This window comes from Trypanosoma melophagium (assembly GCF_022059095.1).
Source record: "Trypanosoma melophagium isolate St. Kilda chromosome Unknown ctg32segment0, whole genome shotgun sequence".
Taxonomy (NCBI): domain Eukaryota; phylum Euglenozoa; class Kinetoplastea; order Trypanosomatida; family Trypanosomatidae; genus Trypanosoma; species Trypanosoma melophagium.
Genome location: NW_027125166.1, coordinates 121,669 through 136,445, shown reverse-complemented (window position 1 = coordinate 136,445; position 14,777 = coordinate 121,669). Strand labels below are relative to the sequence as shown.

The window sequence follows — 14,777 nt, the reverse complement described above, 5'->3', positions numbered from 1 at the left end:
GTTGTTGTTGTTGTTGTATATATTTTTTCTTTTCGTTTTTCTTCTTCACTCTCTAAATTGTAGTGTTTGTTGTCATCAGCCCTTAATAAAGATAAGAAATCAGGAAAGATGAGTCCCGATGATTTTGTCCGTGCCCTATCCTTAATGTACTCAACCAACGACAATGACACACGTCGCGCTGTCACGGTGGAGGTTCTTAAGATGGAAGACAAAATGAATTCGGACGATTTGTTGCGTATTGGAATAGACTTACTTCGTATTTCTAATCATGGTGCTGCCGTACAAGCTTACGGTGCGGTACTCCTCAGACGTGCTGTGAGGTCTGGCCGTGTCTCTCCAAGTAGAGTACCGTACAATGATATTATGATGTGGTATTTCAGTGAACCAACCATGGGAGGTGTATTGTCCGGGGCTCTCATAGATCTTATTACTGAATGTATGGTGTTTGAGTGGCCTGAGGAATTTCCAGATCTCATGAAACATCTCTGCTCACCACCAGGACGATTAGCTCATGAACCTCGTAAAGTGCGTCTTTTATGTTCAATTACTAAAACATTTATGGAACCACATATTGGTCATGTACCTGTATCTAGAATGAGAATATTAAAAGAAGCATTGGCATCTTGCGCTAAAGAAATCCTTGTAGAAGTTATACAAGCTTTGTTTGATATGTACACTGCAGCTGGAGGTGAGAATAGCCAAAGTTGTGTAGAAGGTACAGAGTCCTTAGTCACAGATTGTTTGATAATCATCACGAATTTAGCCCCTTCTCTTACTATACCAGAGTGGTGGGAAATAGGATTAGGTAACGCTTTATCAGTGTTAGTTCACTGGCGACCTGTAGCCCATGAGGCACTTTCAACAACAACAGCTCTTCTTAGGGTTGATGGTCTTCCTGCAAGAGCAAAAGATCCAGAATTATCATCATTTATGGCAGCTGTACTTCGTTCAGTGGAAGTAGGTGTAGCTGAATGCAATTACTCTATGCTTGAGGAAACGATGGAACTTTTACTCGAAATGCCAGACCCAATCCTCTCTGCCGTAGAGGCTCCTGTTTGTTTGGCGTGTCATTTTACGTTAGTTGTTCCAAGTATTTACCTGGCTTTTACTGCATGTATGGTTTTACGTCGCTTGGGTGATGTGGTGTTTAACTATATTAATCCTTTGGAATTTATTATGCGTTTGGCAACGTTAGTAGAAAAAAATAAATTTGACCCAGAACATGGAACACATAAAGAAGGAAGACTTTTATCAGAACAACAGTATGGAACTCCTCAATTATTTAATGCTGGTTTCGCAGAGTTTCGTGGAATTGTAGGACACTTATTATCTTCTGTGGCGAGACTCTATCCTGTGGTGAGTAACCGGTTTATTCATAGAATGATTTCAACTCTTTCTGATGGGGCTGGAACATCAAAGGATACACGAACTTCTTCAGGATTTGTAACACATCAGAGTCCCACATATCTAGAGTGGGAAGCCACTCAGTTTATGCTTACTCACCTATCTGAATCTTTTAAGTACTCTTCAGATTTAATACCAGAGTCAATCAGTGCTTTATTGTCTAAACAGAATGGAGATATGGTTCTATGTCCTTTATTTCTTAATATGTTATCATCATTCTGGAACTGTAGAGATGATGTGGCACTTGGTGTATGGGAAGGGACACTTGAAATCCTTTTTAATTGTGTTGAACGTAGACACTCCAATACGTACGATCCTGATGTTGTATCTGCTCGTAAACGCGCCCTAACACTACTCATAAATGCTTGTAGTCAACATTCCACATGTTTAGCTCCCTTATGTAATCCTTTTTTGAAAAGAATGGAATGTTTATTAATGACAGTATCCACAGCACAGCATGAAAAATCTCTCTTATACGAAGCCATGGCGGCCCTCACCTGCGCTCTTCCCCCGGCAGAGGCACAGTATCGACTTCAAACATTTCTTAATCCCATTGTAGAGATGTTGGTAGAGCGTGTACAAAGTATGGATCAGAGAAGGTTTAACGATATCATTACTGCTCGAACCTCTGAGTTTTTAGGTCATCGAGACACCATACGCGACAGTGTATGTGTGATTGCAGGTGTACTGCGACGATGTACAATTTCCCCATACTTGGTAGAATTGTCTACATCCTTATTACCCTATATTGCGGAACTCTTACATCTTATTCATGGAATTCGTGCTGAGGAACTTCCACCAGCGTATGTAGGAATTCTTGAAATGGGTGGTGAGGATCGTGAACAGTATCTTCCTGGAAAATCACGAAAGAGTAATACGTGTCCTGGTCCTGTGTATAAGGCTCGAAATGTTCTTATGGATTTGCGATTATCACTTTATCAAGTGATTGGTGTATTGTGTTCATTTATCCCTGCAGACAGGCTTGGGGAAATTGTCCGCATACTGGGACCCTCTGCAGCGTTTCTACCCACACATGCTGTACGTTCATTAATTACACGTTGTCTCTTTCCCGTGGGTGATGCGCATCCAATTCTCATTCCGGGTATATTACAAGCCTGTGCCGTGTTCTTTGCCCGCCACTCCCGGCGAGCATCTACACGTCCAGAGGATGAAGTAATCGATTCCAAGCAACTCTTTTGCTTTTCCAAAGATATTTTGACATATATACGACAGCGAGTGGTGGAACAGAGACTTCTGAGTGATAATTTATTAATGACTCAGGCTGTTTCTGAGGTGGCACTAACCATGTTAGAAAGTAGAACGAATATATATGATTGCTATCGCCTCACTACCACAGTATTTGTTACTACCAAACACACAGATAAGGAAGTACAGGCACAGGTGGATGAACTAGCGGTTTTTGTGTTTGGACGGATAATGGAGTTTGTAGTGCAAACCGATTCTACTGTATTGCCTTTTAGGGATCGCGATCGACTGTTGGTTTCACTCGCCGACAGTTACGTGGATAACTTCCCAAAGTACACAGAGGCCCTACGAGTACGGTTTCCACACAAACAAGTAGAGGAACTACATGCCCATTTAACAGTGGCCTCCCGAGTGGATATAAAACGTCGGCGTTTTAAGGAATTTTTACTTCGTGGTGTAGAAGGAACAAGACCAGAAATGTGATGGAGATTAAAGGGGGTGGGAAGGAAGATTGCAGATGTGAAACACCATTTTTGGAGTCAATATGGTAATTATATAAATGCAATGTTATCACAGCTTGAAAAAGTGGTACTCGTTTTATAACATAATAAACCACCATAACGAAAAAAGAAAAAAAGATTTCTTCTTACGATTACTGCTCTTACTGTTATTATTACTGCACTTTACTGGTATTTTTTTTTTTAAATCTATATATCTATCTATAAATATATAATTACGATAGTAGGAATAACAACCATCATCTTTTTTTTCATCCCTTTCTCTTTTCGTTTCGTTTTATTTTTTATTTTCATTTTCTACATTCTCCAAGGCACATGTCATTCTATGCAGAAACAAGGGTCTTAGCTAGGTCCAAGAAAACGGTGTTGATCCGCACCTTTGTTTTTCACCCGGTTTCCTCCCGCTAGCATCGTGTAATCATATTATTATTATTATTATTATTATTATTATTATTATTATTATTATTATTATTATTATTATTATTATTTATTTATTTATTTATTTATTTATTTTAATTTTTGGGAATTAAACTTATGATGAATCCTTCTCTTTCTTTAGGTGGTATGCCATCATTACGCTTATTCTGGGAGGGATTTAAAGAAAGAGCACTATATCGTTGTGGGATAGAGAACTCTCGTATTTGATTTTTGACTGCTTACGTCTTTGTAGATTCTGGGGTGGGGACGTATGACTGGAAAAAAGGGGATAGGAAGTGAAAAGAATATTTATATTCAATTATTTATTCTCACTGTGCTGTTATTTATAGCATCATACTGAAGAAAAAAACTGATATGTTCATGTCATTTAACGAGTTTTATGAGATTGAGGGGATACGAAACCCGACTGTGAGAAAGGGGTTCTTTCCTTTTTCCGTTTTTCTTCATTCCTTGTACAATATATATACATACTAACACACGCAAAGGAAAAACAAAATCCAACCACACAAAACACTAAATAGCCCCAAACACTAACACTCCCTGTAAAAAGGGCAAACTAAGAACAAGAAAAAAATAACAAATAAAGAAGGAAAACGAGAAGTAACCACAAAAAAAAAAAACAAGAAACAAAAACAAAAACAAAAACAAACAGACAAATAAACCAATAATACGTGATGCTCCGCCGACGCGTGTTTCAGCAGCTCAGCAGTGCCATGACATCGCTGCGCCTCCTCACAGTGACGCCCATTCCAATGCCCGCGCTCTCTCCCACGATGGAAAAGGGAAAGATCACGGAGTGGGTGAAGAAGGTTGGAGAACCTGTTGCCAACGGTGATACTTGGTGTAAGGTGGAAACAGACAAGGCCGTTGTCTCGTACGATAATACCACAGAAGAGGGATTTCTCGCACGTATCCTCGTGCAAGTGGGCGAAGAGGCCACTGTGGGCGATACGGTGTGTCTGCTCGTGGATGAGGCAGACGGTGTGAATTCAGATGAAGTGAAGAATTGGAGTTCCGCCCCTCCAACACAGCAGGAGGCCGCCGCCGATACGACGACTACTAATACTAATACTAATACTACAAGTGCGGTATCGAGCAGTGGTGGGGAGCGTGTACGGGCCTCCCCGCTTGCCCGCAAGACGGCAAAAGAATTAAATATATCGCTGGAAGGTATTAAAGGCACCGGCGGTGGTGTTGGCCGCATTGTGAAGAAAGATGTGGAGGCTGCCGCAGCTGCAGGTACGGCACAGAAGGGATCCGCAGCTGCCAAACCCGCAGGAGCATCAACAGCATCAACACCAACGTCAACTACTGCTGCTGCTAAGCCAAAAGCACAAACACCAGCGGCGGCCTCAAAGCCTGCGGCTCCTGTGAATGAAAACTATACAGATATTCCCGTTACCAACATGCGGGCGACAATTGCCAAGCGTCTTACACAGTCAAAGAATGTGGAGATTCCGCACTACTACCTCTTTGAGGAGTGCTGTGTTGATAATATGATGGCGTTGGTGCAACAGTTAAACGCCAAGGGTGATGGTAAGTATAAGATTACATTGAATGACTACATCATTAAGGCTGTGGCCCGCGCTAATATGTTGGTGCCGGATGCGAACTCCTCATGGCAGGGAAGTGTGGTTCGCCGCTACAATACCGTTGATGTGAGTGTGGCCGTTGCGACACCCACAGGTCTAATTACCCCAATCATCAAGAACGCCCAGGCGCGTGGATTAGCGGATATCTCTAATGAAATGAAGGTTCTTACGAAGAAGGCACGTGAGGGCACACTTCAGCCACATGAGTTTATGGGCGGCACGGTGTCTGTCTCAAATCTCGGCGCCAGTGGTATTCCCGGCTTTACGGCGATCATCAACCCACCGCAGTCTCTCATCGTTGCGGTTGGATCTGCCAAGCCGCGGGCAAAGATCACATTAAATGCGGAGACCGGCAAGTATGAAGTGAGTGGAGAGGTGGAAATGGTAATGAAGTTCAATGCCTCCTTTGATCATCGCGTTATTGACGGCGCCGTAGGGGCGGAGTGGTGTAAGCACTTCAAGGATGCTATTGAGAATCCTCTCTCACTGATGCTCTAAGAAAAGAAAAAAGAGCAGTGAGAAAAAGAGAGAGAAAAGGAGAGGACTTGCTTACGCTGATGATACTGTGCGTTTTTCTCCATATCTCTATCTTTCTATCTCTCAGTCTGTATCTGTGTATGTGTGTGTTTCTATGCAGGGCTGTCTAGGACCGGCAATGTCAGTGTGATAATGCGAGAGGAACACACAAAATGAATGAATGAGTGAACGAAAGAACGAATGGAAGGGGGAAGAGCCAAAAGAAGCAAATGTGTAGGGTTTCCTTTTTTCTTTAGGTAAAGGAATGGGAGCCGCTAGTAAGCGTAGGATAAGAAAAAAAAAAGGAGAAAAGAAGGAAATAAAGAAAGAGAGAATGAGGCGAGGTGGGAAAAAAAAGTGTAGAATAAAGGGAGAACATGGTAATACACAACAGTTGATAGCTTAAGGGAAATAAGAAAATAAAATTGAGAAGGAAAGATGTACGTGCACATTTCACTACTGAAAAGAAGAAAAAATAATTTAAAATGGTAAATTAATCGTATGCAAGGGCATTGAACATATCTTTGGTGTTCATGTTTGTTTTTTCTGTTTTTAGGTGCCTTGACACGCAGACATGCGACTGCCCTCAATAGTCGTGGATGAATGCTGAAGGAGGATGCAAGAGAAGCCTGACTGAGACATGTGTTTTTTTTTCTTTTCTCTTTTCTCTTGTTCGTCTGCTTTGTGTTTCGATTATTTATTTGTTTTCATTACTATTGTTATTTAACCTACTGCTATTCTTCTTATTGTTGGCTGTTGTTCGCCGTGGAGTCTCTTCACTCTATTAACCCACCCATGGAAACTCAGACACAAACAAAGGAAACAACAAAAAAAAAAACAATGGGCATCTATCGTGTACTATTGCCAGGTAATAGGTGGCTACTGAAGAAGAATAATAATAACAAACATCAAAAATAAGAAGGAACGGTTAAAAATAAGAAAAGAAAAAAAAACAGGAAACACACAAAAAAAAGAAAAAACAAAACCCAGTGAAAGTTGTTACACTAGCAGAAAGGAAAAACTCCTCACCTCATTTCATTTTATTTCATTCATATAATTACACGTGCAGATCCTTTTTTTTCTTTTATTTACTTCATTTCTTTTTTTGTTTTTGTGAAGAATGTGGGTCAAAAGATAACGAAGATATTTCTGCTCTATATTTGCAATCCAGAGTGGTGCTTCGTCTAAAACGCGCAAGTATACGTGGGTTTAGGAGAGATAAAACAGCAAAAAAACAACAACAACGAGAGAATAATTTAAAAAAAAGAGAAATAGAAAGAAAGAAAAAAACAATGACGGAAAATGTATATCATTAACACATTACTGTTGATTTATTTTTTCTTTTTTCCTTCGAATGCAAATACGTTTTTTTCTTTTTTTTCATGTCTTCTCTTTTCTTCACCGTTTAAGGCGCAAACACGCCGAAAGAAGGTGTTCCTGAATTGATCTCGATGCTAATGGGAGGTAAGGAGAAAAAGGGAAAATGATAGAGAAGAGAACGTTCCCTTTCACGTATTTTTTCCCCCTCATATTTCGGTTCTTTCACTTGTTTTCTCTTTCTTATTTTATTATTTTGCTTTACATACGTACACACAAGCATACATATGCGCTAAAAAGCATAGGAGACGTTTGTGTTTGTGTCTGTGTGTAAGGACATTGAAAAAAAAGAAAACTCATTTCTGTGGGTATAGAAAGAAAAAGAAAGGAGGAAAGAAAGAGGCCGGGAAAATCATGGGGATTGGGATATCTTCAACTCAGGGGAAAGGGGGAAAAAAAAAAACAGGGTGCATTTATTTGTGGATCTTTTTTTTCTTAGTGTGATTCTGTGTGCGACCATACGTTTTCTTATTCGCAGTCTTTTTTTTCGTCCGTTTCTCCTCGTGCGATATATATATATATATATATATGTATATATACATATATGTATTTGTGATTAGTTCACACATATATTGTTAACGTTAGGGACTGCTCTGCTATATGCTCCTCCCCTCTGACTGCTGCTTGTATTATTTAAATATCAATTTCTTTTTCGCTTTTAATCCCTTTATGACTCTCTCTCTCTTTCACCGCTCATGGGGCAAAACAACCAAAAAAAAAACATAAAACACAATCATCTACATCATCATCATATGGATAATAAATAGGAGCAGAGAGCAACATTAATATCATTACACACAAAAGGAAATAAATAAATATAGAAAAAAGAGATAGTTTGAAATAAATGTCGTCTAAGGGAAAACAGTTATCAGTGCTTATTGCGGGTGCAACCGGAAGTACCGGTAGTGAACTCGTTACGCGTCTCGTCTCACATCCTGATGTCGCACGTGTTGTGGCACTTTCACGCAAACCAATCCCCGTTAATCGCTGGCGAAAAGAATTTCCACATATTCACACCGGTGATGCGTTGAGTTGTCTCTCAGTTATTTCCGTGGATTGGGATAAAATCGCAGCAGATGCCTCTCATCTACCGGCGTCTTATTTACGTGATGGACAGTGGGCGAGTGAACCGATAAGTGAAGTGCCAACGTGGTTTCAAACATGGAAGAAGATGCGAAATTCACTGGGAATGCGTTTGGGCAGCAGAACAGGCGATGCGGGGAGTGTGGATTCGCAGAGAAATGGACAGAAGAACAGAATGATGAAGGGTTTATCCAGTTCCCACAATAATGATTTGCATGGAACAATGGGCGGTAACCTCAATGGCAGCAGTCATAATAAGAACAAGAACAACAGTGCTGGGGGTAATGGAATTAGTAGTAATAATGGTAGTGGTGGTGGTGGGAATAATAATAGTAATAATACTGGCACGACTGGCGGTAATGGTAATAATACCACTAATAGTAATAGTAATAGTGGTAATACTGCTAGTGGTGGTGGTGGTGTTAGTGGGTATGTAAAGGTAGTGGGAGATCCATCTGTGAGTGCTGATGCGCAGAAGGCGTTTCTCGATGAATTACTGCAGACATCATTTTACAAAACTGTCTTTAGTGGTCATCATGTAGCTATTAACTGCCTGGGATCCAGAAAGTTCTTTACACGGGCTGCAGTAGATGCTGTAGATCATCAGTATGCAATAGCATTTGCTAAGATGGTCCGTCTTTTCAATTGCATGGTACACGCAGATCCAACATGGGAGGAGGAAATACTAATGGAGAATCATTGCAAAAAATTAAATAGTGTACACTGGGGAGAAATATACGCCGCCTGTTGTGGTCGTGTCCCTGACGACGCTCTACACACAACAAGCGATTTATGGAATGATATCAATAATATCAATACTATCCATACTAATACTACTAATAGTAATAGTAGTACGCATAATGGGTCTGCAGTTCCACCGTGGACACTGCGACCACCAGAGCGTGGGGGTGAGGGCACACTGCAGCAATTCACACAAGTGAGTGTGATGGGAAGTAGTATGTGGAGTCCACTGCCATACTTCCGCGCTCACGGGGCGTGTGATGTGGATTTGCTCAAACTCTTCAATCGACACAATGACGACAGTGAAGAGGATGGCAATAGGAATGAGGACAGGCGTAGTAAACTCACCACACACGTGAATTCTAGCAGCAATGAAAATAATAATATGGTGATGAATCCCAGTCATGCTAATAACAATAACAATAACGGTAATAGTGATCATAGTGATAATAATAATAATAATGATGAGATTCACAATGAAGCGGCTGCGCAAGAGCGGGCAGATATGTTGCTGCGCCGTAGTGCCGTGCGAGTGTGGAATAACACACATGTTACTATCTGGCGTCCCGGTCTATTACAGCGTGATAATCAGCGACTGACGGAAAGATTGTTTGGTCTCTTTTTCACCCAATTGGATGTGCGGTACTTTGCTGAAGTGATTGTGGATGATATTCTCGGCTCGGTAGAGGACGAACGCGGGTATGATGAAGTGGGGTCTGTGAAGATTGTGGGAGGAAACAGTGTAGCCGTGCGTGTGAGAATGAAGCGGTTGGAGACAGAGTTGAATAGACGCGATACACGTACAATGGGTACATCCACCGATAGTGAAGAGGAAGGTGAGGAACAGACAGTAACAAGTATGTAGATAGATAGATGGTTCTCTCTCTCTCACACACACTGTGTTGATGAATATTAAGAGGAAAACAGGGAAGAAAGAAGAATGAGTGAGGGATATGGAGTGTTATAGTGAACATCTGTCTCCTGTTGTTATTGTTATTGATGTTATTGTTGCATTTTGTTTTCTTATTGATTCCTGTAGGCACCTCAGGAAACAGAAATGAACATATATAGATAGCTCTCTCTCTCTCTGTATATATATATATATATACAGAGAGAGAGAGAGAGAGAGAAAGAAAGGGATCTGATTGTGTTGACATTACGAAATGTTATACGTGACAATAAAAGAAGAGGTTTGGTTCATCAGTATCGTGTTATGGTATCAAAAGTGAGCATAGAGTGACTCTTCCTATTCTCTTGCATTTTCTTTTTTTTCTTTTCTTCTTTTGAATTGTATATCACTCTCTTTTTAAGGCGTATCCCCACACTAACAATAGAAACGAAAAAGAAATGTCGAATAGCAACTACGAAGATGAGACTGTAAGTCCACCGCCGTTGCCTGAAGGTGATGTATTGGAACGCGAACATGTACTGAAAGTTTATGATGCCATCGCCGCCCATTTTTCATCTACTCGTTATAAAGCGTGGCCCAAAGTACAGGCATTTATTGAATCACTACCAAAGTATGCGATTGTGGCGGATCTTGGGTGTGGGAATGGAAAGTACTTTGCATGTGCCCAACATTACCGTGTACTCCCACCTACAGATAATAATAATAATAATAATAATAATAATAATAATAATAATAATAATAATAATAACTCTAATAGTCACACACCGGGAGACATGAATCACGTGGAGGAAACCGAACCGGCATATCGCTATGTAGTGGGAATTGACTCCAGTGAGGGACTATTGCGATTGGCCCAACAAAAAGAAACATCTTCTTCTTCTACTTCATTGACTCCCACCTCCACGAGTACACAATTAACAAGGACGTGTATACCCCGCACAGATCTCCTGCGGGCGGATGGTCGTCGCACAGCACTTCGCGCTGGTGTATTTGATGCGGCTATTAGTATTGCAGTAATTCATCACTTCGCAACACACGAAGGGCGAGTGGCGGCGGTGCGGGAACTCCTGCGACTCGTGCAGCCCAATGGCCGTGTGCTTATTAGTGTGTGGGCGAAGGAGCAACCAAAGAAACGCTCCAGAGATAACGCGGCGGATGTTCTCATTCCGTGGGAAATGCACGAGATGCATGATAAGGATCGGCGGGTGTATCAACGTTATTATCACTTGTTTGCAAGTGGGGAGTTGGAACAGTTGGTGGAGGAGGCAGGGGCGGTAGTGCAAGAGTCGTATTACGATAAGGAGAATTGGTGTGTTATCATTCAACCCGCCGTATAGCCGTACAGTACACACGCAGAGAGAGAGAGAGAAAATGTCAGAGAAGAGAAAACAAAGAAAAGTTATGGGTGTTTGTGATGCTGGTGGTCTTTTCTTTTTTTTTCTCCTTTCATCCTGTTTGTTTTCGTTGTCTATCTATCCTTACTCGGTTGCATATATTTGCGTGTGGTATGGCCTCAATACATGGGGACCTGTGGTGAAGTAATGTTCTCACTCTTTGGACCCCTAACTATATATAAAGACACAAACACATCATCATCTCTTCTTAGTATTTCTTTCTTTCTTTCTCTCTATAAATACATATATATTATATTCTATCAGATCACATTTGGGAATGCGGAAGGGAAGTCATAAGTCAGAGCCACAGGGTCAATTGCGTGTAGTAGACGTGTGGCTGCAGCACACGGCGGATGCGATTGCCACACGCAACGGTGTATTATTAACAGATTACGTTGTACGTGCAGAGGACGGTGGCGCAATCGAAACACTGACGGCGGTGGAAGTAATACAGATTCAATCATTATTACAACAACTGCAGTGTAGACTTACAGATAAGGTGGAACAGATACTTACCAGCCGACGGGAATCGCGCAGTGAACACGCAGAAGATGCGAGAGAGCGACAATTGTACGTGGAGGTGATGGTGCGTGTGGCTATCACCGGTGCACTCGCGAACTACCACCGCACAGAATCCAATGGCAATAACAACAACAACAGTAATGGAAAGGATAATAATAATAATAATAATAATAATAATAATAATAATAATAATAATAATAATAATAATAATAACAATAATAATAATAATAATATTAATAATAATAAGACTTCACAGAGTTATGCGGATACACTTGTACGTGGTCTTCTGTATGCGTTTGAGGTCTTTCAGGAAGTACACACGATGCGCCGCAGTCACTACCCGTCACACCGCCGCGGTGGTAGTACTGTTGGCACTGTTGGATGGGACACACTGTTGTTATTACACTTTGTCCACCGTATTCCACGTATTGCACGGGATGCTAGTGAGTCTGTAATTGATGAAGCCACAGGTCAGATTGTGCGGAGCTGGCGTAAGTTGTTGCAGTCATTACAAATAGCAGATCCACACGAGCCGCCAGAACACTCCCGTCGTCGTGGGGCACTGGCTGTGTGTAATGGTTTATTAAGTATTCTCTTTCATCGCTACAACACCCATCAGTGTCGTGTGCTATTTAATGCTGTAGAACAGAATGAACGCAATGCAGGCTCTGGAAATGATGGAACTAAATCCATTATCCGACCAGCGCAGCACATGACGGCGGAGATGATAACGTTCTATTACTATAAAGGTCGCATTATGTTGTATGATCGTCGATTTAAGGAAGCATATGAGGCCCTACGCGAGGCATATCATCTTCTTCCCCCACCAGGCGAGGGAACAGATATACAGCAGCGGAATAAACAACGTGTACGCTTCTATCTCACTGTTGCAGGTATCGCCGACGGAAAGGTAGTGCCGCGGGAAATACTACAACGAGATGATCTTATTGATTATGTCTTTACACCAATGCTCAAAGCCGCCGCTCGTGGGGATCCACACGCCTTTACAAACGCAGTAGAAGCATTCAGTACACTTCTCCGTAGGCGTGGGGTGTATTTTCTTTTACTACGGGCTAAATTGTACTGTTTTCTCGTACTTCTCGCACGTACACAAACCGCACTTGGCGCCTGCCCTGGTGTTGATAATAGTCGTATTCCTCTCGCGGCACTCACCGCCGCCTACGCTCATATTGTGCAGGAGGGAAAGAATACCGTAAAAGAAAAGGAAGAGACACCATTAACACAGAAAGCACAAAAACGGAACCGGGGAGAAGATACCATTAATGAAGATAATGTTATGACAGACGATCAAATGACTTGGTGGACAGCTAAACTGATTGCCAGTGGCCTTGTCCGTGGATATATATCATACGAGCACAAAACTATTGTCTTGGCGAGACAAAATCCTTTTCCCACACTAACAGTGCAGACGACTAAATAATCCGCCCAGCCAACGGAAAAAGAAAAAGGAATATAACGGAGCCCCAAGATATTTTCCCAGTCAACACAAACATCCCTATTCAAGCCACCATATTTAGGGTGTATTATACATCCTTTTTTTTCATACCTTCTACTTCCTCCATCTTACATGCTCAAACCAACAATTACACCTTTTCTCCATCATTTTTCTTATCTTCTACGTGCAAGGAAAACAGAAACAAGAAAAATCAAAAAAAAAACCGAAACTATGCACCAACGCAGGACATACACCGAAAAGTTCACTATACTAATCAAAAACAAAACCGTTTCTTCTTCACCCATTTCTCATTTCCCGTGAGTGTGCTTGACGATGAACGGTTAAGGGAGAAGCATGGCTGCACGCCACTCTGTCTGTTGTCTAACGCACTGATGTGTATGAGAACAAGCATATGTCCGATGGCACCCCACACACTGGGGCCAAAATGAGAGTATTTCTCGAGTCCTTGAAAGCTGAGCAACATCCCCCCGACTGACTATCATCTCTCCATAACTAGAAGCACCTTCACTTCGCTCGTCCCGCTTTTCCCGTGAGTGTGATTGACGATGGATGGTGAAGGGAGAAGCATGGCTGCACGCCACTCTGTCTGTTGTCTAACGCACTGATGTGTATGAGAACAAGCATATGTCCGATGGCACCCCACACACTGGGGCCAAAATGAGAGTATTTCTCGAGTCCTTGAAAGCTGAGCAACATCCCCCTCCCCTGCCACCTCATGTGATGAATAAAAAACGACCAATAATCCGACGCACGAGTAATACCCGTGCATGGTGACAGTTATATTGCAATACTTAACGACTGACTATCATCTCTCCATAACTAGAAGCACCTTCACTTCGCTCGTCCCGCTTTTCCCGTGAGTGTGATTGACGATGGATGGTGAAGGGAGAAGCATGGCTGCACGCCACTCTGTCTGTTGTCTAACGCACTGATGTGTATGAGAACAAGCATATGTCCGATGGCACCCCACACACTGGGGCCAAAATGAGAGTATTTCTCGAGTCCTTGAAAGCTGAGCAACATCCCCCTCCCCTCTCCCTTTCCTTATTCAGAACTCATGTTTTCACGTGCCTGGCCGTCGTGATGCACATGCAATACAACGTTTCAGGGGGGCTTTTGCCTCTCTGGCTGATCCCACATGAACGTGCTTTGTTAAGCGTCATCCGCTGATATCGGCCTTTTCCCTTCTGCGCCTGTCAGCACCTTCACTTCGCTCGTCCCGCTTTTCCCGTGAGTGTGCTTGACGATGAACGGTGAAGGGAGAAGCATGGCTGCACGCCACTCTGTCTGTTGTCTAACGCACTGATGTGTATGAGAACAAGCATATGTCCGATGGCACCCCACACACTGGGGCCAAAATGAGAGTATTTCTCGAGTCCTTGAAAGCTGAGCAACATCCCCCTCCCCTGCCACCTCATGTGATGAATAAAGATAACTTGGATTGGAAAAGGGTATTTGTGAAGGTGTACTTGACTATTTTTCACTCGTTCCTTGAGTGGTTTAATATAGTTGTAATCTCTTTTGGTTTTTCTGTGGTCGTGAAAAAAAAAATATATATATATTTTTAGTAGTTTTTGTTATCCTGTGGAGTTGTTTGAT

At 42.0% G+C, this 14,777-nt stretch overlaps 5 protein-coding genes across 5 annotated transcripts; all 5 read left to right on the top strand.

Moving 5' to 3' along the window:
- Nucleotides 1-108: 108 nt before the first annotated feature.
- Nucleotides 109-3,093, top strand: LSM04_002475 (uncharacterized protein; the record flags this gene model as incomplete). Its single annotated transcript, XM_067334847.1, has 1 exon — nucleotides 109-3,093. The coding sequence occupies one exon, from the start codon at nucleotides 109-111 to the stop codon at nucleotides 3,091-3,093; it is 2,985 nt and encodes a 994-aa protein (XP_067189174.1).
- Nucleotides 3,094-4,240: 1,147 nt separating this feature from the next.
- Nucleotides 4,241-5,656, top strand: LSM04_009454 (2-oxoacid dehydrogenase acyltransferase; the record flags this gene model as incomplete). The annotated part of the gene is made up of 1 exon (XM_067334846.1): nucleotides 4,241-5,656. One exon carries the CDS (start codon nucleotides 4,241-4,243, stop codon nucleotides 5,654-5,656), a length of 1,416 nt encoding a protein of 471 aa, XP_067189248.1.
- Nucleotides 5,657-7,895: 2,239 nt separating this feature from the next.
- On the top strand, nucleotides 7,896-9,740 carry LSM04_003439 (Semialdehyde dehydrogenase; the record flags this gene model as incomplete). Its single annotated transcript, XM_067334845.1, has 1 exon — nucleotides 7,896-9,740. The coding sequence occupies one exon, from the start codon at nucleotides 7,896-7,898 to the stop codon at nucleotides 9,738-9,740; it is 1,845 nt and encodes a 614-aa protein (XP_067189189.1).
- Nucleotides 9,741-10,222: 482 nt separating this feature from the next.
- Nucleotides 10,223-11,122, top strand: LSM04_009135 (uncharacterized protein; the record flags this gene model as incomplete). The annotated part of the gene is made up of 1 exon (XM_067334842.1): nucleotides 10,223-11,122. One exon carries the CDS (start codon nucleotides 10,223-10,225, stop codon nucleotides 11,120-11,122), a length of 900 nt encoding a protein of 299 aa, XP_067189245.1.
- Nucleotides 11,123-11,456: 334 nt separating this feature from the next.
- Nucleotides 11,457-13,142, top strand: LSM04_004002 (uncharacterized protein; the record flags this gene model as incomplete). The annotated part of the gene is made up of 1 exon (XM_067334841.1): nucleotides 11,457-13,142. One exon carries the CDS (start codon nucleotides 11,457-11,459, stop codon nucleotides 13,140-13,142), a length of 1,686 nt encoding a protein of 561 aa, XP_067189197.1.
- Between the last annotated feature and the right edge of the window lie 1,635 nt (nucleotides 13,143-14,777).